The 27988-nt window shown below is 41.4% G+C and overlaps 1 protein-coding gene and 2 long non-coding RNA genes across 3 annotated transcripts; 1 reads left to right on the forward strand and 2 right to left on the reverse strand.

Moving 5' to 3' along the window:
• Positions 1-1990: 1990 nt before the first annotated feature.
• On the reverse strand, positions 1991-16618 carry actr3b (actin related protein 3B). Its single transcript, XM_004080835.4, has 12 exons — positions 16349-16618; positions 15772-15827; positions 11719-11843; positions 11533-11643; positions 10056-10151; positions 9863-9970; positions 9643-9786; positions 9391-9564; positions 6425-6517; positions 6020-6145; positions 5867-5950; positions 1991-4656 (listed from the first exon to the last, which is right to left on the reverse strand). The coding sequence occupies exons 1-12, from the start codon at positions 16390-16392 to the stop codon at positions 4561-4563; spliced, it is 1257 nt and encodes a 418-aa protein (XP_004080883.1). The 5' UTR covers positions 16393-16618; the 3' UTR covers positions 1991-4560.
• Positions 13421-14238, reverse strand: LOC144988169 (uncharacterized). Its single transcript, XR_013651998.1, has 3 exons — positions 14108-14238; positions 13747-13809; positions 13421-13559 (listed from the first exon to the last, which is right to left on the reverse strand). It is a non-coding gene; the product is annotated as an uncharacterized LOC144988169 (long non-coding RNA).
• A 1384-nt stretch (positions 16619-18002) lies between the features above and the next one.
• Positions 18003-27959, forward strand: LOC144988168 (uncharacterized). The gene is made up of 3 exons (XR_013651997.1): positions 18003-18235; positions 24184-24270; positions 27821-27959. It is a non-coding gene; the product is annotated as an uncharacterized LOC144988168 (long non-coding RNA).
• Positions 27960-27988: the final 29 nt, after the last annotated feature.

A 27988-nucleotide genomic window follows, 5' to 3' on the forward strand; every position in this document is an offset into this window, starting at 1 on the left:
ATTGCGCAAGACCTATGCAGTCAGACGGTACTGCTGTCTCTCTGTATGTCGGTTCAATCACTTGTACTATATGAGCTGAGTTTACATAATTTAGCAGATGTATATGATGTACAGTGTTTGTTTTTATAAATAACTGTATGTGAGGGACGTGTTTCTTGTGCTGAGCGCTAAACGCCGGCAAAAAAGCTGCTGGGTGAGGCCAGACATTCTCGTGCCTCATGTTAGGGGGCGCCGGTGAGCCCTGAGATTATGACGCTAAAAAACAATAGCATAAGTGATAGGAAGCGGCAAGTCATTTTCTTCAGAAGGAGCGGCGTATGGACTTTATTTACAAGTAAAGTTAAGATGATAATAACGTTTGTGCTTTTTTCTATGCTGCAGTTTGTATATTAAAAAAAACATGTTGAAATGATATTTTAAACAAAACACGTTAACTGTTGTCAATTAAATGGTGAATAAGTTACTCAGTATGGTTCATATGTTTGTAAATCTGACTGATGACGTCAGTGCCTCACCAGCCATTAACCTCACCGCACGTCACTGGTCACACAACAGTGTTCCCACAGGTTTATAAAAGCAAAACATAATTTATTTTATGGGGCGACAGTGGCTCAGGTGGTTGAGCGGGTCGTCCAATGATCGAAGGGTTGGCGGCTCGATCCCCGCTCCCACCAGCCAAAATGTCGTTGTGTCCTTGGGCAAGACACTTCACCCTCCCTGCCTCCAGTGTGGCTCCACTGGTGTGTGAATGCGCATGAATGATCCCGGTGATGGTCAGAGGGGCCGTAGGCGCGAACTGGCAGCCACGCCTCTGTCAGTCTGCCCCAGGGCAGCTGTGGCTACAACAGTAGTTACCATCACCAAGTATGAATGAGGAGTGAATGAATAATGGACACAATGTAAGCACTTTGGGTGTCTTGAAAAGCGCAGATAAATCCAATCCATTATTTAGCCAACCACCGTCTAAGAAATCGTACACAGAAGCTATGTAAATATATAGTGCACTATGGCGAAGTGTGTTCGCCATTGTGTAGTGCTGTCCGAATGTACAATTCCTAAATCAAGTGCCCTAGAAATTTCCTCTCTGTGAAAAACCAGTGTGCATCGATGATCACTAGATTGGCAAATATAATCAGATAATTGATCATGTTTATAAAGATTTTATCAAATAAGTATAAACGTGTAGTAAAATAATCAACAGTATAATAAAATTAAGTTTAAAAAGCTAGTGCAGCACCAATCATGGCTCACTTTGGTTTTAGTGGACATCTCCAAAAGAAATGAAGTGGAGACAAAATAGTTTCTTCAAAAATGAAAAAATATGCTGGTTTTGGAAACCTTTAAATAAAGGAGAGTTTGCACTTAAAATATTAAAATAAAATATTTAAAAAGAAAGCTGTGTTCATTGAGGCCAGTATTTGGAATAAACTGGAAAAAAATTAACCACTTCAAAAGTGGTTCGACCCTAGGATGGGAGTCGTTGCTATGCATAAAGAGTGTCCCTGAGACGAGCCTGTGGATAATTTAAGAGAATACGTTACACAATATCTCCCTGTTTTAATCATATCCTTCTTATGCACGGGGGATGAAAGGTTCCTGTGGATTCTGCATTTTTTTTCCTGTTTCTACAGTGAATCCCACCACAGTTTGCCCATGATTTGGTCTCGTGACCCACCCCTCTGCATTCACCTGGACACAGGCTGGATTCTGCATCGCAGGTATTTTCCTTATGTGGAAGCTTTGGGGGCCCTTTCATGTTTCTCCAAAGTGAACCACTGAGCCCACCGCTCCCTTCACAGAGGAGTCAAATGCAGAGTCACAGACTCATTGGAAACTCCAGGTTTAGATGATGTTCAACTGAACACTTGAAAAAAGTGACAAAAAGGGAGTTTTCACAAAATTACTGATTAATATGTTCTGTTTCCACCCAGTCCATTCTAGTAAACTTAAAGAGATGACACATTCGTGTGTGAAGAAACCCACAGCACAATTTTTACAGAAGCTGCTTTAATATTGACAGGAGTCAGACACCAGTGAGCTCTTCAGAAGGAAACCAAATGTGCAGTCAGCTTAGGGTGGAAGTTTCTGTGCTTAAAATGTTCCTTCACATCAAAAACCAGCCGTCTGGGTTGCTGTCAAGGGGGTTCAGGTCACAGAGGATCCTGAATTCCTATCAAAATGACGTGCTGGTGTCACCTGCTGTGTCCACAGCGACCTCTAGTATGAGAATGAGATGTGGTGCAACCTAGTGGCCAGTGGTGTTCTTGCAGAGCCATGCAAACAACAACTGGGAGGTATTCCAGAAAGCAAGATTACTCTACCCTGACTTTAACCCTGAACTCTTGCGCAAGTCAGCCTAAACTTGCTTACTCTGGGTATGTCGGTTCCAAAACACCGGTTATGAGTTTGCTTAATAAACCTCCTCTCTGTAACCCTGAATTAATGCGCGTGCACAGCAAGTACAATTTTCAATGGATTTTCAATGGATTGTCGATTTCCGCAGTCTCCAATTATATATAACAATCTCCTCTCGAGGCCGAAAGGACTGTATTATCTGAGCTTCTTTGTCCCCTAAATAATCTTCAAATGGGCAGGCCATGCTCCATCACCAGTCTGAAACCAACTCATCTTAAACTAAACCTGCGCCAGACCAGATTATGTTCAGAGCATGAGTTGCTATGACAACTTGACATACCCTGAAACATACCTCAGTTTTTGGAACTGAAAGCCTCAAACTTATCGAGCTAACTCACATAATCTGCTTTCTGGACTACCCCTCTGTAAAATGCTACATCAAAACAGTGACACATGCATTCCTGTGATCAGCAGGACTACAATCAGTACCTCAAATGATCTCAAGAAGTGGGCTAAGTGAAAATGCAGAACTGTTTTATAAATATGTATATGTTCTAGTCGGTGTTTACTGCTCTGGTTACCAGTACTTTATTTGTGAATTCAACCTATTTTGGAGCAGGCTTACCTGAGCGCACTTTTGGCTGCTCGTCATGAGAGTCTGCAGGATCCGTCAGATTCACAGTTTCACTTTCGTGTTCACACAGTTCACAATGATGATCAAAGCAAATTAATATTTAGATGAGAGTTTATAAAACAAAATGACAAAAGTTTCTTCACAAGATATAATGTGATTGTAGAGTAAAAATATTTCTGCAGTTGTTTGTATAGAATTGTTGCTTCTAAAGAAAATGTCATTTTATTCACTTCATCACTGGGATCAATCTATTATTGGAACACGAATCCTGATTTTTTTAAATGATCCAAACCTTGAGCAAGTCTTTCAACATAGCTGGGTGTAAATGTTCTGATATTTTTTCTGCACTGTTTTAAATGAGAAAAATTATGTTATTTACTCTGAAAGTCCTGTGTTAAAATTATCTGTGTTCTCACAAACATCAAGACAGATTTAATGACTGGTATATGTTAGAATCTAAAAAATAGATTTTGTAAAGTACTCTAAGCATAGAAATCCTTTTTTGCATTTACAGTACATCGAATAGGTTGATACAATTCAGATAAGCCATAAACTGATATTGATCAGTGTACAAATAGGCTCTGTCAGATTTGCGGCTCACATTGTCCCCATGTGAAGCTGAGAGTTCTCACTGTCAGAAAACTCAAGTTATTATTGACTAAAATGGAAAATCCTCACCTGGATTTATTTTGAATAGTTTCGGTATAAAAAATGCAGACCAAATTAGTTTAAAACTTTTTAACATTAACACAAATAAAATGCACCTCATTTTGGAATATTTAAAATCAAAAATAATGTCCCAATTATAGATTTCAATCCATCCAAACGCATTAATCTTTTTTGGGGGTTTGGGGGCTCTAGATGGGGGTTCACCCTACACAGTTCGCCAGTCCTTCGCAGTAGAACCATTTATGAATGTTCTTTTTCATAAATAAACTCTTAGTCTAAGATGTTATTTAAGTCTTTTAACTTTTAAATTTCTTTGCTTTTGTTTTTATTTTCAGATTTCGTTTTGACCACTGGATTTGATCATAGAGCACCTGCAATGTTATCATCGACAGTAAACATCATCGTACTTTTTTCAGAGCTTTTTCTATTTAAAGTTACTAAAACTGTGCTTTTGTTTTGATGGGAGTGTGATTAATGTATGTAAAAAATATGAACTGTTTTCTCGTTATTCTGAGTTTACTGAAGCAGCAATGTCTGCCTGGTTGCATGTTTCTGTCCTCTGCCCACATGTTATTCTATTTTGGATATAGGCTTTGTGCTCAAGCTTACGTCTCTTAGGTGAAAGGGGCCCCTAAACCACAGAACCACGTACAAGCAAAAACAGAAGCTGCAGCTGTGGTGTTGCTTGATGGACATAAGTAAAGCAGCTGCTCACCCATGCGCTAGTCTTTCTAAACAAAACTATTTTAACAAAATAAAACTCTGTATGCTTGGCTTTCCTCTGAATCTCATGCTTCACTGTAACAGGCTAAACTAAGGAGCTAACAGGTTACTGGCTTTGACTTTAGCTGAGCAACAGGCTAGCATGCTAACGGGTCAGTGCGGTGTAGCTGACGCCGTCGTCAGGACATGATGCCAAACACGGGGTTGTGTCGACAGATGCTCGGGCCCACTTCATCGTAGTCCTTCTTGGAGTGACACACCTGAGGGAACTCCGACTGAACAAAACACGCACAATGACAAACACACGTGAGATTTATACAAGTCCCACGAGGCGAACAAAAGACACACAACAACATACACCCATCGAACGCAACAACAAACATCCGCAACAATAAAAACACAATAAACAAAACACACACAACGAAAGACACAACATAAAACATGACAACAAGCATACACACAAAAAAAACATTAAACAAACAAAATACACACAACATTTACCCACAACAAACATACACAACAATTTAACAAACAAGAACACAAAATACACTAGACGCAACATCAAACATGACAACAAACATAGACAACAGTAAAAAAGAAATAAACAAACACAAAATACAAACAGCAATATAAACACATCAAAAGTAACAACACAATAAACCCACAAAGACAACCCACCCAAGAACATACAACAAAGCAGCAAAGGACAAAGCCTCACAAAATCAAACAAGACATCAACAAATATAAAACATCACACACATCAACACACAAACACACACCAACAAGCAAATTGTGTCAGTGCAAAAAAGGATATAAGTTTGAGTCTTTAGGAAAATATAAAATATTGTTTTAAATAGATACTAGGCAGGTGAATTTAATAAATTCTATTTTAAAAAGAAACACAAATACGAATTCTTCCTTTTTTATCTTTTGTTATGTATTTACAATTAGATTTAAGCAATTATTGCTGTTTTTATTGTAACAGATTGATTCAAAATCAATAAGCCATCAATGAGGAACACAGGTTGTTTTTTAAACAAGTTTTGGGTAAAAAGTCAAAACAACCTCCACATGTTGACCTCACAGTGACGCACTGGTAAAGCTCCGCCTACCGGTACATCCCGATTACATCAGGGGTGTCTGAGTGGATTTGGATTGCCATTTGAAGCAAAAAAGGATTTTTTTTTCTGCGCTTTTAGTTGCAACTGATGGAAGCAAAGGCCAATAAAAGCTCACTACTCCACTTTTCTGTGACAACTGTGACCCTTCTGTGGAAAAGATGTAGCGGTTCAATGATAAAATAACTGGACTGAGCCACACTTTCAGATTTGGATTCATTCAGCTTGGATTCATTTATCAGAATCTCTTCTCTGGTTACCTCAACTTTACAGTCTGGCTGCAAAAGTGTATCTTGTCTCTTACAGGCTATTCACGAAAACCTGCAGCAAAAGCTTCAACAGAACAGGTGAGGTTAGGTAAGTTTACCGTGGACGCCAGCATGGACCCTCCAAACCAAACAGCGTATCTTTGCATGTGATGAGAGACCACCTGAACCTCCATTGGCTTTGGCTGCAAAAACACAAACAAGTAAGAGCTGCGGCAAAAACACAACACCAGCAGGGGCCAGTCCTGCCCGACCTTTATCCGTCCTCCACTCAGCTCCTCGCTCAGCCTCAACCTGGCGTCCACCACTCTCTTCAGGTCTCTCTGCAACCGACGTCCAAAGTCCCTGAACATGGTGGAGCCACCAGAGAGTACGATGTTCTGATGAACAGAAAAATGCATTAGGTCAAATCATCAAGCTAACCACATTTGATCCAATTATAGAGGAACTAGTTTTAGTCATGATTTCCCTGAATGGCATTTCTGCAAAATTAGAACTGAAAGCAGTAAAGCTGTCGTCCCTTCACTAAAGACTGATGCACATGCAGGCTCCTCCAGGTAACTAATTATCTGAGTGTGGCCAAATGAAAAGTGCTCAGACATGCCACATGTCTGCTGAGGTTTGTACTCCCTACAGTTGCCATGATGACATCCACAGACCTTGTAGAGCGGCCTTCTCACGTCGATTGGACAGCTCTGGATGACCTCGTCCACAACATCAGAGATGGGCTGTGTGAAGTCAGGGTTAGCAAACTGAAAGAGAACAGAAGCACATAGCATTCCTGTCCCTATTTTAAAAATACAAAATCTATAGTTCAAAAAAACAATTTTTCTTGTTAAATTTAAAGTTGGCTGAAGAACTATAGAAAATTCAGAGCACCAAAACCATTCAACCTTCTACTTCCTTGCTTTATGCTAAACTCATTTTATAAATCTTAAAATTGTTTCTAAAAAAATTGTAACTGTGAAAGAAAGTTTAAAAATGTGCATTTATTGTCAAGAGATTTGGGAAAAATGGGGCTGTAGAATTCTACAATCATATTGCCTGTGGGCTGTAATCAACCCAGAGCACCTGAACATTTCATGTATGGAAACCTCTTAAAAACTTGGAAAAGGTCTAAAATTTAAACTGCAATCACAATGTGACGGAAATTGTTTTATTATTATCATTGTTTAAATGTATTTGTTTAAATGTGTGTTTAAATGTTAACTCAGATTGACCTTTTTAGAAAACAGTTGTGTGTTTGTTCATCTGTTTCTCATCCCCAGTTAGGATGAGGGGGGTTTTACGACACACTGTCCTGAACTGATAAGGAATACTGTTTGAACTTAGAATCCACCAAATGGGTCATTATACGACACCCCCTAATGAACTTTTCTCTTTGTCTTGAAATTGTAACCTCCAACTTGTGTTCTTAATAAAAGCAGCAAGGGGAGGAGCAGATCCTTTGAGAAGAGAAGCGTGGTGGGCCTTTTTCTGTCACATTTGGTTCTTCTCCCTCGTGCATGAGAAACTTGATTCTTGTTGTGGTCTGTTGTTTCTAATTGTGTTTTTCTTTAATGTCTAGATGCATTTATCTGACACACACAAAGACTATTTAAAATTTTGGAAGCCAACTCAGAAAACCTCCTTCCCATCAACCATAACTGAGCCCTCAGTTTACTCTCTCTCCCACTAGCTTACAGCTCCTCACACCATTTACCTAACATTAGCGTAGCAACAAAAATGGTGAGCAATACTGGATCTATCCATCCGTACAGTTTTGATCCAGATTTCAGCTCAGACGAGGAAAACAAAGACGTACATGGATCTATTTGTCTGCAGAATGGAGGCGTCAAAATGGAGTGGAGCTTGTGGCCCACCCAAGGTTTCTTATTCACAACGATTTGAATAAATAAATATCCAGAAATGGAATGCTGAGTTTAATTTCCTTTATATTTGTCCTCCATCAAGAGAAAATTCTCCAAGAACATTTTAAAAACACCGGAAACATGATTTTCATTGAAGTGGTTCTCATGAGGGATGACATTTTTAAAGTATTTAAAGATTAAAACTGCGTTTCTGTGTATTTCTTTATTTATCTTGTGTTGGCTCAGGAGCAAACAAAAACCAGCGATTTGAAAAAGCGTCTCGCTTTCTCCACTACAATTTTGATTCATCCACTTGCAGACTAAAAGATTCATTAATTTCTTTACTTTCCTCGTCTGAGCTGGAATCTGGATCAAAACTGTACGGATTAAAAGCTATGATTTTGCTCGCAGGTTTCTTTTTGCTATGCTAATGTTAGCTTGGGCGTGCTTGAGGGGCTATAAGCTAGCGGGAGAGAGTGTGAACCAGGGGTCGGGAACCTTTTTGGCCGAGAGAGCCATAAGCGCCACATATTTTTAAATGTGAGAGCCATACAATATGTTTAAAACTAAAAATATAAGTGAATGTGTGCATTTTGTGTAATTTCAACACTTTTAAAGTACAATAAGTCTGTGGATTCTTTTTAATAAAATTGTTATTTTAGCGAACTGAGCAAAGATGCTGATTGGCTCTCAGTTCTGTCGCTCAGCCTGTCGTTGGGAAGTTTAGACCAATCGGGTTCAGCCATGGGCCGAATAAGGAAATAGGAGGGCAGATGCAGGAGTGGGTGAATATAAAGTTGGGGGAGCGCTCTCGTCAGGAGAGATTTAGGAGTTGCTGAATAAGTTGTACGGCGTTTGTTACGGCCTGCAGTAACCAGAATAAAGAACCTTAAAAGAGGTTAAGTCTCCGTGCCTCAGTGTGAGAAAGGGACGTTACATTATGGTGTTGCTAGTAAATGCTTAGTATTTCTTAGCATTAATGTGACTTCTGGTGCTGCATGGTTTTGCTGATGGTCTTGTTTGGTTGATAGGTGGTGAGTTTAAGCTTCATGCAGGCGTTGAGACTTCCATCCGTTAAACGTGATCGTAGGTTGGTCTGAATGTTCTTTAGATGTGAGACAGACTGCTCACATCCAGACGTGGAGCCAAACATTGTCAGTACAGCATTACTCACACGCTGCAGTGTGGTGTGTGACGGGCAGCGTGTTCTAATCAGAGCGCCGCTCACCTTGCTGTCTGCGCCCACTACCCCTCCCCTTTTCATTCTCAAAGATGGGAGGGCGTATCTGCCGGAACAGCAACTCACAGGTTTTAGGCCGGTACAAACTGGCATTGCATCGCGCCCGAGAAGGACTGGTCCAATGAAACTTTTTTTTTTTAATAATTAAAGATTTGTCTGCGAGCCAGATGTGGCCATCAAAAGAGCCAGATGTGGCTCGTGAGCCATAAGTTCCCGACCCCTGGTGTAAACAAAGGAATAATGGAAAATAAGTGGAGGCGGTCAACAGTCCCGTCCACAACTCAGAGGTGAATTTCTAATGAACTCCTGCTGCCCTGCAGAAACTATGTCTTATAAATGACAGACTTTTTGAATTTGGCTAAGAACCGCATAATCATAATTAAAAGACTACTTGGAACAGTAGATGCAAATATGGTTGGAGTGGGAGTTTAAGGCGCTGCTACAGAGCACCTCAAGAGTCAATCTTGGGTTCCCTCTGCTGTATGCCTGCACCAACAGTTGGGTTTTGCATTTGTGGAACAGAATGTGTCCTCACCTCAGGGTGGAAGAAAATTTCAGGGCCGAGGAAGCGCTCATAGCCGACGTCAATGTGGAAGGCAGAGTTGGTGAGGGTGTTAACTCCTCTGTACAGTTTGATCCACTTTCCTGGATCAGAGTCGTACTTTGTGAACTCCTTCACTATGTCCGGACAGATGTAACAGTAGCGCTCCTGCACACAAACACTTTAATGCTCCTGTGTTCAGGAATTCTTACAATAATCAAAGGGGATTGGAGGAGCGGTCTGCACCTTGACTGCCTTAGCGGTCTCCATTGACTGCTCTGGAGGAATTCCCACCTCTCTGTCTCTGAGCAGCTGCTGGATAAAGAAGGTGATGTCCCGCCCTGCTATGGGGATGTGTTTAATACAGCTGCCAATCACGTAGCCCTCTGCCTGTGACAGACAGCCATGTTTCTCAGCCAGAGGCTGCTTCGCCTTCAGTGAATGTTAAAGTGTGCGTGCCTCTCACCACAGGGATGGCGTGCGTGACGCCATCTCCACTGTCGATCACGATGCCTGTCAAAGTCCTCTGCCCCACTTGCCGGGACGTCCAAGATGCCGCCAACGCCAGCACTGCCTGATGCATGAACCCATACAATAAAAGGAAGTCTTTACAGCCAGAACTCTGTCCAGACCCGGGGACAGGTGGAGGTCTAACTTACCTGAACTGCAATGTAGAGTCCTGGTATGTTGAAGGTCTCAAACATGATCTCTGCCAGATACTCTCTGTTCTCTGGCGTGTTGAGAGGGGGCTCGGTCTGCGCATGCACACACAGCATGGCGTTCATGACTTAAAAGTCCCGACATTTCATGACTCAAGCCGCAACAGTAATATGACATTCCTTCAATGCAGCAACCTCGACTAATGATTAAAAAAAAATGACCAAACAACATATGTCATAGTTTCTTTTTATATAACCAACTAACTGATAAACCACAGAGATTTATATTTTCTTTAAATATTAAGGTAACTTTTTAGGAGAATATTTTACAGATGATGAAGATTCAACTTAAAAAGTGGTTGATTTGTAGAAGTTGTCTCTGACTTATAACTATTCAACAAAGACAACATTACCGTTTTTTTTTTTTTAAAGAATTGAATTCAATTTTATTTATATAGTCCAATATCACAACACAGTTGTCTCAACGGGCTTCACACCAATAATTGTAGAAAAACAGAGAACATAGTCATTAAATATGAACAATAGCCAATTGCTAAACTAGACAAACCCTGGACATCCGTGCCCCAAGACTGCTGTTTTTAACTAAATCCTAATTCATTGTGCATTTCTTTTTTAACATAAAGGAGTACCTTCCGTGCTAAACTTTCTTAACAGGTGCCTGCATAATTTAGCTTTGCTGTAGGAAAATTCTTTAATGTCCCATTTACAACTTTAGAGTTAAGGAAAAATAGTGTCTTCAAATTCGGACGTTACTCCCACTCGATGACGTCATCAATATAGTCGCTGGTCATGCACGTTAGCATGTAGCTGGCAGTGCTGGGGAAATGCATAACATCAGTTTTATAACTTTAAAAAGTCATGCAAAAACGAAGAGTCATTGCTTACATTTAAATGTAAACTTCTGTGCTTTAGAGCAAACCCACTTGAAGAAATGTGTTTCTCCTTTGCAGCACAGCGCGAAGCGGCTTACCCTCGCGGCGGAGTGATACAGAGCTCTCTGCCGCGAGGGTTTCCCATTCTAAAAACTATTTCAGATGCTCCTACCCCTCCAAATGCTCCTACAATTGGATGGATAGGGAGAAGCCGGGGGGGGGGGGGGGGGGGGGGGGGGGGTTGGATTTGGATTTGGACTATGTCATGGAAGGATGTGGAGGAGATAATCTGGTAGTTTTCTAAAATAAAACAAAATGGAAATAATCGACTGTATGTATTTTTCTATGTTTGCGGCCCGGTACTGGTCCATGGCCCGGAGAGTTGGGGACCAGTGGTCTAGAACATATCTAGAACATATCCCCTCAACCTTCTCCAAGGACCTCTAAATTCCCATCAAACTTATACCAAATCTTTTGCAGATTCCTGTTGGAATGGTAAACCCACCCAGGGATCTGGAAATGTCCCCATGGAGAACTTTCTGATCCAAAAACTGTTTGTGACTAAAGCACAGACTTGGTCTCACCATGAGGAAGCTGTGGTCTTCGGGTTCGGCACGCAGGTACTTAAAGATGACTTGCTCCAGGAACTTCTCCATCAGATCCCAGTCTTCCACCATCCCATGCCGGATAGGCCACTGCAGGACAGAGCAGCACTTTATCATCTTCTCACTCCCCTCCAAACCTCCTCTAGCTCCTGCAGCTGCTCATACTTTGGTTGCATAGTTGGGTTTGTCGACAGCTTCGTCCCCGATGTAAAAGTCAAGGTCGTCCACTCCCCGAGTGACCCTTCTCTGCGCCTGCTCCCCCACACTGGCCGACTCCTTAATGGCAATGCCTGGGGAAAGTTATAAGTCCGAGCAGATCAGATTCTGATAAACTTTGATTTCAGATACCCTGGAGTTTATGAAGTCCAAGCTTTACAATAAATCAGTAAATTCCCCCGGCACCATACGAGCACAGATGCAGGCTGCTGAAGGTTTCTTCATTCTACATTGGTCCAATTTTGATCAGGATCATGCTCTGGCATGTTCATCTTTCCTTTTTGTGGATGTGTGGATGCTGGCCGAAGATTATCAGCACCCACGCTGGTTGTAAGCTTTGTCTCTGGCAGACAGAGATTTCTTCAGGATTAAAGGAAGTTGTCTGTTTTATTTTGAGGGGCAGTATCTACAGTTGCTAACGTTTAAAACATTTTCACAGATTTCTGAGCTTCTTTGAGGTTCTATACATTGCATTTAGTTGCTATCCCTAAGTGTGAGCCAAACGGATCAGCTGTGTGTTCAAATTGAACGTTGACATAAAACAAGCTCACCATATTTGGAGCTGCAAAAAGTTAATGAGACAAAAAATAGGTAGAAATGTTTTGAAATCAAACAGTCCAGCAATTCTTATCTTATAAAGTACAAAAAAATGTAAAATTACCAGATGAAAATTTTAAAGTTGACTTTTTTTTATGTATATTTTTTGCCTTTCAAACTTGTTTGTTCTTCTAAACAAGCCTCAAATTAATCAACTGCAGACTCAGAGCTACAAAAAATAAATTAATAATAATTAAAAACCCAAACAACTGACATGATTTATGTACTCAGATGAATCAAGCAGTGACGTGCAGTCAGGAGAGGCATTATGGGAAAAAAAGAGAAAATATAAATTCAATTATTATATTTAATCAGTAATTTGTGCTTTGCAGTCATTTTCCATTTAAATTTACCATTTTTGGGTGTTTTTTCTTTTCAACATCGCTGAATTTCCGCATTTGCCGGTTCAGATACTAAGTGACGTGCGATGAGGCACAAGCCCGCTGAGCCTCACCTTGGATTGCGCAATACCTATGCAGTCAGACGGTACTGCTGTCTCTCTGTATGTCAGTTCAATCACTTGTACTATATGAGCTGAGTTTACATAATTTAGCAGATGTATATGATGTACAGTGTTTGTTTTTATAAATAACTGTATGTGAGGGACGTGTTTATTGTGCTGAGCGCAGGGCCGGCCCTGGTCTTCTGGGGGCCCTAAGCGAAATGTAATTTGTGGGCCCTCTAACTGATCAGCAGCACCAAAAAAACACAACTTTTGTTATAGATGAGATCTCTCTATTAATACATTTGTGAATTATTGTTGCTGCTGAAGAATTGAATACAGAATATTGCCTGCATGTTGGATGCACATTAAGTGGTGCAGAACAAATTTTAAATGCAAAGAAAAAAAAGAATGACAAATGTATATATATATATAGATATATATTTTTAATGTAACATTAGGCACTCAACAAATGACATTCCCAAAACTCCAACTTTTAAAAACAGCAACTTAATAGAAAATCAAATAACGATAAAACAATCCAACATAAAGAACACAACAGCTCAATGAGGGGATTTTGGAAAGTCAGAGTCTTTCTCAGTCTGAAAAGGACCTCTTTGCATCAAATCCATTCTTTCTGGATCAGAGAGTGTGGTTGGTCATTCATCTGGACCAACTGGATTTGTGGTACCGGTAGGTGGAATTTTGGATCCTGTAGGCTCCTCTTTCATACATGCCTCTCTTGGAGCCTCTGGAACATGAGATACTGAACATCAATAAAAGCAAACAGTGAAAAGTTGCTGTGATGCTGGAAGCAGAATGTTGGAAAGAAGTGCCTTCACTTTTGTTTGTGTGCGCTCACATGTATAACTTTCTGTTAAGTAATAATGAAACAATAAGTTTGATTTGGGTTCCATATTGGGTAAATTTGAACTTACCAGCAGCAGCATCAACGTTTTCTCTTTTAATCAAAGATGTGGTGACAGGAGTTTCTTCTGCAGCTAAAAAAACAATAATTATTATTATAGAATAATCAATGATAAAACTAATAAAAAACTATAGCAGAAAACTACTAATAGTTTAGTGGCTCATTTAAAATCTGTGTGCAGGTTTTTCACAATTTCATGATCTTTTTATATATTTATGAGAGATTTATTGTTTGATTGTATATTTGCACAAGATCATATGTATTAATTTAATTATGAACAGTTTGGAGCTCCATACTCTTCAGCTGCGTATTATGAAAAAGGGTTTATGCAGACACTGTTTTTTAAATGACTCTACATGCTATTAAATGACCTGAGATTCCATCTTCAGTGAAGTCAGGAACATCTTGAGATGTGGATGCTGCACCACCTCCATAATTCTTGATACTTTTTGAGAGCAGAAGAAACTATCAGCTGAGACGGAACTGTGCAAAACATCATTATGTAAAACCAAAACTGCAAAATACAAATAAGAAATAAATGTACCCATTTATAAATAATGTGAACAATAATTTGAGTATAAGTGGAAATATAAGCACTTATACACTTCTTTGTCTATTATTTTGTATGTTCATAATTTTAAAATAAGTACATTTCTTTTGTTTATCATTTATAAATCAGAACCTTTATTTACTATTTGTATCTGGCAGTTTTGATTCTCCATATTTTATTTCATGCCAATGCAAGATTTAAGGCACATTGTTGAAAAACTCAGAATACCTGACCTGCTATAATAAACAGCAGTTTTTATGCTGACATAAACCAGAAAATGCAGAACGCACTAAATGTGTGTTAGCAAAACAATTAAACAATATTATAACGTGAGTTAAAACATTTATCAGCCATCGCAGTTGTCATTATCTACTCTTCTCTACTCTTCACCGTTTTGGAAGGTCATGTCCGACCTCATCTTGGAAACTTTGGTATCAGAATTATTTTCCAGTTTTCCATGGGAAATTTACGACAGGGGTCGTTTGTGCAATCTTCACCTCGGATCGATTAGTATTTTACGTAAATTGCGCAGCTGCACAGAAATGCTGGATAATATAAAAATAAAGCCCCAACATCCTCCAAACTTACCTTGTGGTTGAAGTTCTTCATATTTTTTCAGCTCCTGATGGATAAAATCTCTGTGGCATGATGTTCTATTGTTGTCGCTTTGATCAGAGTGACAAATTTCGCTCGTTTTTTTTCTTTTCCCCAACTTTATTGAAACAAAATGCGCTCGTAAATGCACACCGTGCCAGGCTGCGATGCAGTGATGTTGGCCAATCGTTGCTAAGAGTGGCTCAACGTCATTATCTGGGTTGCCAGATTGGTTCAGGTGATCATTGAAGTGCAGGCAACTTTCTTTTGCACAACATTCAGAGCGCACGTTGGTACGGACGTGCTATGAAATGGGTTGCCAGATTTGGGTCTTTTTTATTTTTATTTTTTTCGCCACTTCGGGGCCCTGCAGGTGACGGGGGCCCTACGCGGCTGCGTAATTCGCGTATAGGGAGGGCCGGCCATGGCTGAGCGCTAAACGCCGGCGAAAAAGCCGCTGGGTGAGGCCAGACATTCTCGTGCCTCATGTTAGGGGGCGCCGGTGAGCCCTGAGATTATGACGCTAAAAAACAATAGAATAAGTGATAGCAAGCGGCAAATCACTTTCTTCAGAAGGAGCGGCGTATGGACTTTATTTACAAGTAAAGGTAAGACGATAATAACGTTTGTGCTTTTTTCTATGCTGCAGTTTGCATATGAAAAAAAACATGTTGAAATGATATTTTAAACAAAACACGTTAACTGTTGTCAATTAAATGGTGAATAAGTTACTCAGTATGGTTCATATGTTTGTAAATCTGACTGATGACGTCAGTGCCTCACCAGCCATTAACCTCACCGCACGTCACTGGAATCAAGTATTTTTGAATTTGGAGTTCTTCAGATGTGAGGCTGGATCTCTGCTGAGGAACATGTTAGAGGGATGCTTACAGGATGGCATGATGAACTGCGGCTCCGTGTTTCCTGCATAGCCCACCTTTGTGTATCTGCAGGGGAACAGAGAGCTATCAGAGGTGTCTGCACAACTCAACTTACAGAACTTCAGACCACCTGTTCTAGTTGTGAAGGTCCAAGCACAAACCAGACCAAAACCAGTCCAAAACCAGAGTCAAACATGAACTGATTCTATAGATGTCTTAAGCCCACATTAGATCCTAAGCAGGAACGAAAAAAAATTTTGAAACCAGATCCAAACTGGACCAGATGCCATAAAGGACCCAAACCAGACACAAAACCCCAAATTAGGTCTAAACTAGCTCTAAGAAGAACCTAATTCAGGAGGAAAGTCTGCTCTGCATGTGAAGGTGATGGATGGAAATGAAGAGGTCAAAACCTCCAACAGACACACTATCCCTGCTATGTTTATGTTGTGACGCAGAAGGCGCGTGTCTGCTTTCTGTTACAGGTGAACTGTCCCTTTAAAAGCACCCCAACAGCACGAACGCACGCGCACAGGGTGACATAAATGGTTCGTGTACAGCATAAACGCGTGTCCGCGTGTTCTCACCCAGTCCCGCAGTCTATCACGCATGGAGGGAGCTGCAGGGACATGTCCGGTCCCGACCCGGCTCAGCTCGGCCCGCTGCTCGGATTCGGACTCGGAGCGCCAGGCGCAGTCCCGACGCAGCGCAGCAGACACGTGAGGGGGGACGTGCGTGCGCGCTGAGGGGAAAGATGGAGAAAATAGCAACACAGCTGACATCCCCGCTGTCAGCTGTGTGCCTGTTCACGTGACCATGATTCTGTATGTGTGGCGCCTGTTTATAGTGACATGGACGTGGGGAGGACCTCCAGCAGGTGGCAGCAAACGCTTGGTCACTCGCACAGTGGATGTTTTGATTGATGCAGAGTTTGATCCATTGACTGAAAATGAGAACAGGACTGAGTGACCCCTCCCCGTTACCCAAACAGGAAGTAGCCGCTGGCTCCAAGAAGCCAAAAGCCCATAGACTTCCAAAGAGAAAAAACAGCTGTTACTCAGTCATTCTATTGGTCATGTGACATCATAGTTTCCCCAGTTTGTTGCTGAGTGAAGCCACTAAAATCAAAATTTAAGAATATACAAATCTTTATACAAAACATAATTTTTTTTCTTCCAACTTGTCCCGTCCAACAGCTGAGCAAACAGATGAGACCTAAAGGCCTCTTGAGTTGCACATATTTTACTTTTTCTGTAACTGCCGTTGCAGTTACATTCAGGTATCTGGGGGGGGGGGGGGTGCTGTCTTGCCACGCGCATCATGAAAACAAGTTGTTTATGTAATTTATTTTCTTGCACTTTCTTGACCAATAAAAAATACTCTTCAAAGGCATGAGCATGTCCTAAATATGACAGTAATGTGAGAATAACACGGTCTAAGATTAAATAATAAAATGTATGAATATGCTGCCTTGCTTTCCAAGTTCTAAATCCAAAAAGCAAATGCCAATAAATGACACGGCAGCTGAAATGCATCTAACCAATAGGAGGCCAGAATAGCTGCATGACCAAAGAATGACAGGCACAAGCATGCATGAAATCTGTTAACTAATTTCAGCCAAATGGCTCCAACATTTGCAACAAGGGATTATGAATCTTCTGACATACCAGAGGTATATTTGAATAAACCCCTTTTGTAATTTAGGCTAAACTTTACTCATCTTAATTATATTTGTAACAGTTTTTTGTTGGACCGGATGCAAAAGAAAAGGAGGGAAGAAGAGAGAGGAATGTTAGCGAGGGGGGGATATGAGGCTGATTATAGAAGGGGGGGGGGGGGGGTTAAAACCATGAAGCAGCAGCACAAGTTGTTGGATGTTTATAATCATTATGGCGTGATGGATCACGCTTTTCCATTTGACAATCTGATTGGCAAGTCTGGGTTTGGAGGTTGCCAGGAGAACGGTACATTTCGGACTGCAATGTGCCGAGTGTGAAATTTGGTGGAGGAGGAATTATGGTGTGGGTTTGTTTTTCATAACTTAGGCTTGGCCTCTTAGTTCCAGTGAAAGGAACTCTGAGTGCTTCAGGATACCAAAACATTTTGGACAATTCCATGCTCCCAACCTTGTGGGAACAGTTTGGAGCGGACCCTTCCTCTTCCAGCATGACTTTTCACCAGTGCACAAAGCAAAGTCCATGTAGACATGGATGACAGAGTCTGGTGTGGATGAACTTGACTGGCCTGCACAGAGTCTTGACCTGAACCCCATAGAACACCTTTGGGATGAGTTAGAGTGGAGACTGAGAGCCAGGCCTTCTCCACCAACATCAGTGTGTGACCACACGAATAACCTTTATGAAGAATGGTCAGAAATTCCTACAAACACTCCTCAACTTGTGGACAGTCTTCCCAGAAGAGGTAAAGCTGTAACATCTGCAAAAGGTGGACCAACATCATATTGAACTCTTTGGGTAAGGATGGCAGATCAGTTCATATGTGAGTCTTTCAGGATACATTTGTTATATTCGTAACTCAGATGTCTGTTGAGGGTTTCACCCGATGGGTCCTTACATGAATTCGGTTTTGAGCTGTTCAAAGTTTTTGGTCGGTTGAGACTGACATAGCTATGCATAGTTTACATGGAACTGACTTAGAACTGGTGCAGACGAGAATAATATGACTGTTTAAGACAAATTATTGGAGGGGGCGGGTGGCGGGTGCTGACCATGGTGCTGACGCAATGTGATTTCTGCTCAATGCTCTGTCAAAGTTAAGAAATTCAATAAAGTGTGGGTTTATGTGTTCTTTGCGTGGTTTACATGTACTTCTTCTGTGGTTTAATGTGGTTCATTTGTGATACATCTGTGGAAATTTCAAGTAAAGAACCACAAGTTTTCCCACTTTTCCCCCGTATATTTACTTATGACCAGTTTTCATCTGTACAATGTGTGCAAATTGTACGTAGTGGCAGTGTGCCATGACCTTCAGATGCTCAGTCTGCACGCCAACATCTCATAGAACAAAATTTCTGAAACCTGCTTGAGGAGTTCAATCTACAGCGTGTTCCAAATTATTATGTGAATATAATAGAATAGATCTTTTTTTGTCATTATCACAGATGCAAGGAAATTAGAAGTGCTTCCTGGTCCATGCCAGACTCAAGAAGCATATGACATTTTTCTATGATTTTTCTAAATACTCAATGCAAACAACAGTCAGCATAATTTTCAAATCACTAACCATTTGAATATATATTAAATGTTATTGAACAAACCTCCTAAGGATAATTTCTTTTAAAAATAAAAGCCTTCAGAGTCACTGTTCCACATTATTACGTGCAACAGAGTTCCAGTACATTTAATACATTCTAACAAACTGAAAATGGTCATTTGTGGAATTTGCTGCATTAGAAGGGCATATTTACTAAAATCACAAGCTATTCCAACCCCTCCTCCCCCCTCCCGGAATGCTTGGGTCCCGTCGCCTGGGGTGCTCCTGGCCTGGGGCGCTCCTGGCCTGGGGGTCTCCCCCCCCCTCTCCTGGTCTGGGTGCTGGGTAGGATCTGGTTCCCCTTATGAACACACGGTTCACTTCGGCAGCATGCATGTATCTCCACCCCCATGTGCATGTGCACACTGCCACACTGCTCCCTGTTTGCTTCATCCCTCCTCCTAACCCACAGTGTATTAATGAACAGATATCTTCAGAATTTCACCTTTTGATGTAATATTTGTCTTTCCAGAAGATCTGGTATTATTGTTACACAGCTTAAAATAATAACTTCAAATCAGTGCTTGTATCCCCCACATTCTCCACCTCTTTTCCTTTTATACTCTTCCACCCCCCCCCCCCCTCACACTCTTCCCCTCTCGCTCCCCACACACGCTAAATGTAACAAATACGTAAAAAATAATACAAAAAACAAAAAGGGGTTTATACAATCTGTTTTTTGAAGTTATATAATCTCTTTTTGTGATAGTAAAACCTGTCCACCATAAAAGGTCTTCAGCTCTAATCTGTTTGCTCAGTTGTTGGACAGAACAAGATAAAAAAAATCTATCTATCTACTGTATCTATATACCCAGGCTATGTCCCACCAAGGTGGGGAAGCCTAGACAGGGCACACCATTTTAACTCCCTCCTTCTCTTCCCCAAACCCTCCTCCTTCAGTGTGTGCGCGTGTGTGTGCGTGTGTGACTGGTCTAAAGCCTGGTCTAAGCCACATCACACTGCACCAGGGTCAGCTGCACAGCCCAGTGTGGGCACCTCCACAGCAGGGCCTCAGCCAAGGCTGGTTTCCCCTTGCCGCTTCATCACAAGACCAGACCTCTACCACACCCATCCATTCATTCATACAAAAACTCTCTCCACCCATCCCTGTCCTGAGCAGCCTCTCTCCCCTGCACCACAGTCATCCCTCTTGCATTTTAAGATAAAAAATAAAATAAAATAAAAAATAAAGCTATTCCAATCCAAAACCTTTTAACAGGTCAAGTTACATTTCAACCTAGGACTCCTTATTTTGTAACAGCTTCACAATTTTTGCATCCATTAAACTTGTGAGTTTTTGGAGAGTTTCTGCCTGTATTTCTTTCCAGGATGTCAGAATAGCCTCCCAGAGCTGCTGTTTCGATGTGAACTGCCTCCCACCCTCACAGATATTTTTGCTTTAGGATGCTCCAAAGGTTCTCAATAGGGTTGAGGTCAGGGAGAGGATGGGGGCCACATGTCTAACCATCCCACCACCCACTACTCCATCCATCTGGATCATCCAGGGTTGCACAACATTTATCAGTGAAAAGGACTGTTTGAAAATGAATCTTCATGTATGTCTTGGCCCACTGCAGCTGTTTCTGCTTGTGAGTGTTGTTTGGGGGTGGCTGAATAGAAGGTTTACGTATAACTGCAAGCCTCTGGAGGATCCTAAACCTTGATTTTTGTGGGACTCCAGGGACACCACAGGCTTTTCAAATGATTACGTTTTCATGAAATATCCAAGGTTTTCATAATTTGTCAGAGAAATTTAATTATTTCATGCTTTTCAGCGGCAAAGAGATCCTTTTTCTTTCCTATAGTTCTCAAAAACATGGGTTTTGTTAAAAATGTGGAATGTCTTTCTTTAGCAGTTTTTTCTTTAATGGAACTCACCTGACAAACTAATTATCACAGGTGTCTGAGATTGATGTCAGTGATCCAAAGAGCCCGGAGACACAATATCATCCATGATTTTACTCTAACACCAACTAATGTTGTTTTTTTACACTAAAATACAATTTGCACAATAATTTGGAAAGCACTGTAAACTCTGCCTAGTAAAAACTTTGCCAACTTATCAGCTAAAACAAAAACACTCAAATTACTTTTTAGATTCTGTGATTTTTATGATTACATAAACATTTATAACAATTCTGTGAATATGCATCATGTAGCAGCATAGATTTATTTCCATGTGGTGCCATGAAGCAGCTGGTCATAAGGCTATCAACTGCACTTAGAGCAGCAAACGCAGCAGAACCTTCCTGAGCATCCGCTTCATCAGTTCAGAAACAGCAAATGAGGCTTCCTGCAGCTGTCAGACCCGGCTGATCCTGTCTGCAGTCCACCACACCCACATACTGCATCTGAGAATCAGTGGACGGGAAACGTGCTTCATCTGTCAGACTGCACACAGTGCTGCAAACATCTCAGCTTGTTTTACAGTCAAATAAAGATAAACAGTTTTGCCTTCAAATTAAATGTATCATGTGTTTGTGTAGATAGATAGATAGATAGATAGATAGATAGATAGATAGATAGATAGATAGATAGATAGATCAAATCAAGGCAACTCAGAAGGATGTGAGTAAGCTTACAAAGGCTCAAAGAGGTACAATGAAAAAGCAAGTACCTGAGAGATTCAGCCAGATGCCCATACCTGAAGCACTGGAAACTGCCAAACAAAGGCATCATAGCCTTGAGCAGCCGCCTAAAGAGGTACACAAGAGACAATGAAGCCAGACGGATAAACAGGCTGTTCGCAACTCAGCCTGCGAAAGTGTACACACAGTGGCAGGGTCAAAACGGTCGAGCAGACTCACCAAGGCTGGAAACTGAACAGTACTGGAAAAGTATATGGGAGAAAGAGACAGCACATAACAGCAATGCCCAGTGGCTGGTCTCTCTGAGAAAAGAACATAGCAACCTCCCTGAACAGAATCCAGTAACCATCACAGTGGCAGACATCCAAGAAAGAGTCTCAGGTATGAAGAACTGGACAGCACCGGGCCCTGACATGATACATGCCTACTGGCTAAAGAAACTCACCGCACTCCAGCAGCACAAATGAACCAGCTGCTAAGAGATGGGACTCACCCCGAATGGCTAACAGAAGGGCGGACGATCCTAATCCAGAAGGATCCCTCGAAGGGTGCAGTCCCATCCAACTACCGGCCAATAACCTGTCTCTCCACAACATGGAAGCTCATGTCAGGCATCATTGCAACCAAGATAAATAGGCACATGGATCAATACATGAGCAACACACAGAAGGGCATTGGTAGAAACTCCAGAGGAGCCAAACACCAACTCCTGGTTGACAGAACAGTTGCTCAGGACTGCAGGTCACGACACACCAACCTGTGCACAGCCTGGATTGATCACAAGAAATGACTCAATGCCACACACGTGGATCACAATGCTTGGAGCTGTACAACATCAACAGGACTCTCAGAGCCTTCATAGGAAACTCAATGAAGCTGTGGAAAACCACCCTTGAAGGCAATGGCAAGCCACTTGCACATGTGTCCATCAAATGTGGGATATACCAAGGTGATGCTCTGTCCCCAGTGCTGTTCTGCATAGGTCTCAACCCCCTCAGCCAAATAATCAACAAGACTGGCTATGGATACCGACTCAGAAATGGGGCCAACATCAGTCACCTCCTCTACATGGATGACATCCTGCTGCATGTCGTTCCTATCTCGGTCTCTCTCCCTTGTTAATCTGTAAAGGTCACTGTCTATCTTTACTACCCAACCTAACATCCAGGTTATCATAAGCCTCTTGTTTGGCCTTTGACACCTCTACTTTCACTGTATGCTCCATCTCCCTGTACTCCTATCTACTCTCCTCAGTCCTCTCAGTATCCCACTTTTGTCAATCTGCCCCAGGGCAGCTGTAGCTACATTAGTAGCTTACCATCACCAATGAGGAGTGAATGAATAATGGACACATTGTATGCGCTTTGAGCGTCTGGAAAGATAAATTCAGATAAATCCAATCCATTATTATTATTATTACTTCTTCTAAATCAGTCTCTTACTCCATATACACTCCTGCTCCTCTTCATTCCATCACCAAGTGTCCTTATACACTTTCTTTTCTTATGACACACCAAGTCATAAGAAAAGAAATTCATACCAAGTTATATTCCCTGAACACAATGGCTGTAGTTGTGCAGTCATCTGGGAGTACCTTCTGACCACCCAGAGTTCAACTGCTTCTTAAAAATCATGAGCGTTTCTTTTTTTTTTCTGGGCACACTTTGGCCCCCTTATTATCAACTGAGCATGGTTCTAACATCACAGCCTATCTGAGGACTGTTGCGGACCATGTCCATCCCTTTATGACCACGGGGAACCATCATCTTCTGATGGCTACTTAAAGCAGGATGAGGCCCCATGTCATAAAGCTGAAATCATCTCAGACTGGTTTCTTGAACATGATGGTCAAGTCTGTATAGGAATCTGATCTGATCTCTAGCTTGTCCCACCAGGAATCAGTTGAACGGATTTATTGGACCATGTGTCAGCTGCATGGGGAGATCTTCGGCTCATAGGATCTCCATGCAGCTATGGGCATCAAGCCATCATTTGTGTGTGAGGAGTTTTTTTTTCCTATTCCAAGATCTTTTAACAGATCACAAGTTGTTTAAGTTTTTGTTTCCAAAGATATGTGAACAAAAGCAACTCTGTCAAAGAAGCTCCTGATGATTATTTAGTTAAGAAGCAGACAGAAGGTTCCCCTGCATACCACACCATTGTCTTGTTGAAGCTGTGTCTGTCTGTCTGTCTGTCTGTCTGTCTGTCTGTCTGTCTGTCTGTCTGTCTGTCTGTCTGTCTGTCTGTCTGTCTGTCTGTCTGTCTGTCTGTCTGTCTGTCTGTCTGTTTCTTTAAAGTGGAAACTATGATTTAACCTTAAAGATTACCTTTAACTAGTGCAGCTGTTAGCTATTAGAGTTTTTCTGTGTTCAGCACATGTTTGTTGTTTGGATAACTTTAACTCTATTGTTACAAATCAGGTATGACTGTGCAACTGAGAACAGCTTTCATGAAAGCTCTGCACAGAACTAAAATCTTTGGAGGACTTGGAGAAGTTTGTAAAAACTGGTAACACACTTATGATTTAGTGAGGAAAAACTTTGTCTTGTTTGTGTTTTCAGGCAATGATCAACGTCACCTTCAGGATGAACACTCAAAGCTTTTGTATTTGAGCTGCTGGAATGTGCTTTGTGATTGACAGAGAGCTGGTGAGTAACCAGAATCAGAGTCAACTGTTTGGCTAACCAGTTTAAGCAGTCAGATGCTGAAATGCAGAGCTGGAACCAAACCAACAGCAACTGTGCAGGAGCTTCACAAAGACTCATAAACAAGCAAAATGCAGCTGCAGGAGGCTTGAGTTAGAGATGTAAACTCTGCAGCCGGAGGTCTCAATAATTGAATCACTTCAAGATCAACATCAAAGAGAAAAGATGGAATGAAAACTGAGGAAACGATAAACTGCAAAAGAAAGGAACACTGGTAACTTCTCTCAAAAAAAGAATAAACAGAAAACCAGAAGAAACAGGGGAGACCTTCAGGTCATCTTCACATTCACACAATCCAAAGCAGAGGGAGAGACAGAACAGGGGCCTCATTTATAAACTACGCAATAGTTGAGATTTATAAAAAGCAAACTTGACGGGAAAATGTGCGGTCCTTCACGCAAGCTCTGACCCAGGCGTACGCACAAAAACAGGTGAAATGAGAAACGGCGACACCGTCGGCAGACGGAAGAAACACGTGAAAGTGAAAATGACATTACTGCCTCTCATAAATAACATGAAGACTTCACAAAGCAAGTCTTACAATTAACAGCCTACACGAACACCCGTTGGACCGATCAGCAGTGAAACAAACAAAATAAATCAAACGAAAATTACAACAGAAATTCAAATGAACACTTATTTGGAAAAAGAAAAGTTAAATATGTTCTACAATATTGGCATGTTGTGCAATTCATCCTCATAAATAATATAGTTAACAGAACGAAATAATGTACAAAACTGATATTCTCGTCAGTGTGTCCGTCTGGCGGAGCAGATATAGGTGCGGGCATGCGGACGGACGGAACCTCATACAGACGTACTAATTGTCCACTGGGAAAAGTTGTTTTCAGAGCAAAACATTTCTTCATAAGCTACGGAATTATGGTATTCATGCATATGCCTTTACTTTGTTTTATTTTTGATAAAACAATGTATGGCGTATGTCTCAACCATTCAGAAAGCAACAAGAAATTACATTTGCGCTGAACAATTTCCCATTTCCACGTTGATTATTACCGACATTTGTAGCTTGTCAGATGTAATTAAATGGAGGGAAATAGAATGCCCCATCACAATGCGTAATGACGCACAATGGCTGATCTTGCGCTCTTAGAAGAAGTGGCAAATGGAAGAATTCGGAGTGAACGCATCTTTAGACAGCAAGAAGACTTGCTTATGATGAGTGGCTTATGAGCCGGTTCCGACTTCCTCGAGCCGTCCTTTTGGACCTCTGCGGGCTTTTGGGCCCGGCGTTACAGAGGAGCACTCGGAGGAACCACGCGTGTCACCCGGTGCATCTGGCGCTCCGGTCCCCCCACCCCACCCTCCCGGACCGGCCACGGTCCGAGGTTGTGAGGCTGCAGCAATTTACGGCGTCTGCCACCGTTTGCCACTCAAGTCCCTTTTTGGCATTAGTAATGCCCACACTGTGCCCTCCAAACAACATTTTTCTCCTCTTTTCCACCTCGCCAACGATAACTTCTACTTCACATTGAGGGAAGTTACGTTTTTTTCATTTCCTCTCTGTGTTTGCCATTGTTTCGCAGTCAATGAATATTCATTTGTGGGCGTTTCGCGGACTATTTATGGGCAACTATGGGCGTGTCATGAAGCCGCAAAAGCTGCGCTGCATTTAGAATTGATTGTGATTTATTAAGGGAAAGATGCGTAGGATATGCGTGCGCACGGTTTTATAAATCCGAATATTTCTGTGCGTACGCACGTCCTATGTTTCATCCGTACGCCACTTCTGACGCAAATCCTACGCAAAGTTTTATAAATGAGGCCCCAGGTGATTTGTACAAGAGAAATTTTCCAACCTTAAATTTTTTAAAACATCAAAGATTTGTTTTCACTGAAACAGTCAGAGAGAATTAGGGGGAAAAAGCCTTCAGGTGCTGCAGCTTGAGAGGTGCTGAATCAGCATGTGTGAATTTGATGAGGCAAGAGAAAACATGGATGAACAAAACATTGTTGAGTTTTCCTCTGAACCTGCTGGTCAGCAGTTCATCATATTGCAGGGGAACTGGCTTTTCCAGGAAGAGAGAAGAGTGAAATCTAAATGCTGGGATTCATGACCCTGTAAAGATTGTTGTTCTGACTCCAATCTAATAGGGGTGTAACGATCAATCGATGTATTGATTTATCCAACCAGATGGCTCTGTCTGATGCAAGTTGTTAATTGAATGGAATCGAATTGAATTGAGCCAAATTGACGAAACCACTAAAAAATAATTTAGAAATTAAACTAATTGATTATAGTCAGTGTTGGAAAATACCATTAAGTTTATTTAGTATACGTTAGGAGTGAATAAATTGCGGACACATTGTGAGCGCTTTGAGCGTCTGGAAAAGCGCATTTAAATCTTATCCATTATTATTATTATTATTATTATTATTATTTGACTGTAATGTAAAAACGACCAAGTACATCACAGCGGACAACACACATGTGATGACAGTAGAAACTGATCAGTCCATCATTCCAGTCCAATGTGTGGAAACACTTTGAATTTAGCAAAGACATGAGACTACACAGTGTGCTAAAATGTTCTAAGAATGTTCCCTTTGGATTCTTTGGATGTGGAAAAACAACAGTGGGCTGAACTTTAGGAAACTAAAATGTGAATGGTTTTGACATTCAATCTTGTTTACTTGTTCATTTGGACACATATTTATATTACACTTGATTATCTTCAGGAAATCCAAGGAATTTTGTAAACTTTACCTGGACAGTTCAGTATCCAGGTATTTCTCTCTGAGTCCCATTGGTTGAAGTTTTGGATAAAGATGTCCTGGATGCATTTTGAGTCACTAGCTGCATTTACATTACACCTATATGACAAACTAGAAATGTAAAAAAAACACAATTTCTTAATTAGACTGTTTCCATTAAATCATAATTATGCAAATAAACACAAATCAACTCGCGCAATAAGTCAGGGGTGGCAGAATCCAGGCCTTGACGTCTGTGACCAATATGTTTTCCAACCTGCCATTAAAGCTCTTTTCAGGCTAAACACACTTGATCCATGTAATTATCGGCAAATAAGGCAGGATACCTGGAAAACCAGGAAGAGGTCGGCCATTGAGACCTGGAGTTGGAAACCCCTGCGATAAGTCATTCAAAAATATGGCGACGGGTGTGAACAATGATTTACAGTGGATAATATCAAATTTCGGCCACGGCACTAGTGTTCATCATCAAAGGTTATAGAGGGACTACGAATTAAGCCATTTTGGGAAATCGCGGTTGGTGATCAATTAGCGGAGTGTCATGGTGCCTATGTCAGCCCCGCCCCTCTCTGCTCTGCTCCGGAGGATTCCCAGCTGTTGCCACTCACCTCATCATCCCTGCTGCCTTCTTAAGGAGATCCACATCCAGTATTCGTCGCCAGTTCGTTGCTCCTCCATGGTGCTTGTCAGGTCTCTCATGTTTATTCCTAAGAATAATTCTTGTTTAGTAATTGTGGCCTTTTCGACTCGCTTCCAGGACTTTATCACCACGAGTGCTACCTGGGATTCCCTCCGGAACGGTCCGTTCAATCCACGCTCGCCTCGCCAGCTGTTCATGTCCTCGCAGCCTTCACCGAAGCCCTCCAGCCACGCCACGTCTTCCTGCTACTCACCTGCAATCTGGAACCGAAGATCCCGCTTTTGG

The sequence above is a fragment of the Oryzias latipes genome, chromosome 20 (assembly GCF_053564925.1).
Source record: "Oryzias latipes strain Hd-rR chromosome 20, Olatipes_Hd-rR_3.1".
Taxonomy (NCBI): domain Eukaryota; kingdom Metazoa; phylum Chordata; class Actinopteri; order Beloniformes; family Adrianichthyidae; genus Oryzias; species Oryzias latipes.

Excerpts from the sequence above, each read along its gene's own strand:
- actr3b (XM_004080835.4), bottom strand. The coding sequence starts at position 16,392 with ATGTCCCTGCAGCTCCCTCCATGCGTGATAGACTGCGGGACTGG. Across the intron at positions 9,971-10,055 it reads GACTCTACATTGCAGTTCAG|GCAGTGCTGGCGTTGGCGGC; the intron begins GTAAGTTAGACC and ends TTCATGCATCAG. Across the intron at positions 6,146-6,424 it reads TGAGAAGGCCGCTCTACAAG|AACATCGTACTCTCTGGTGG; the intron begins GTCTGTGGATGT and ends TCTGTTCATCAG.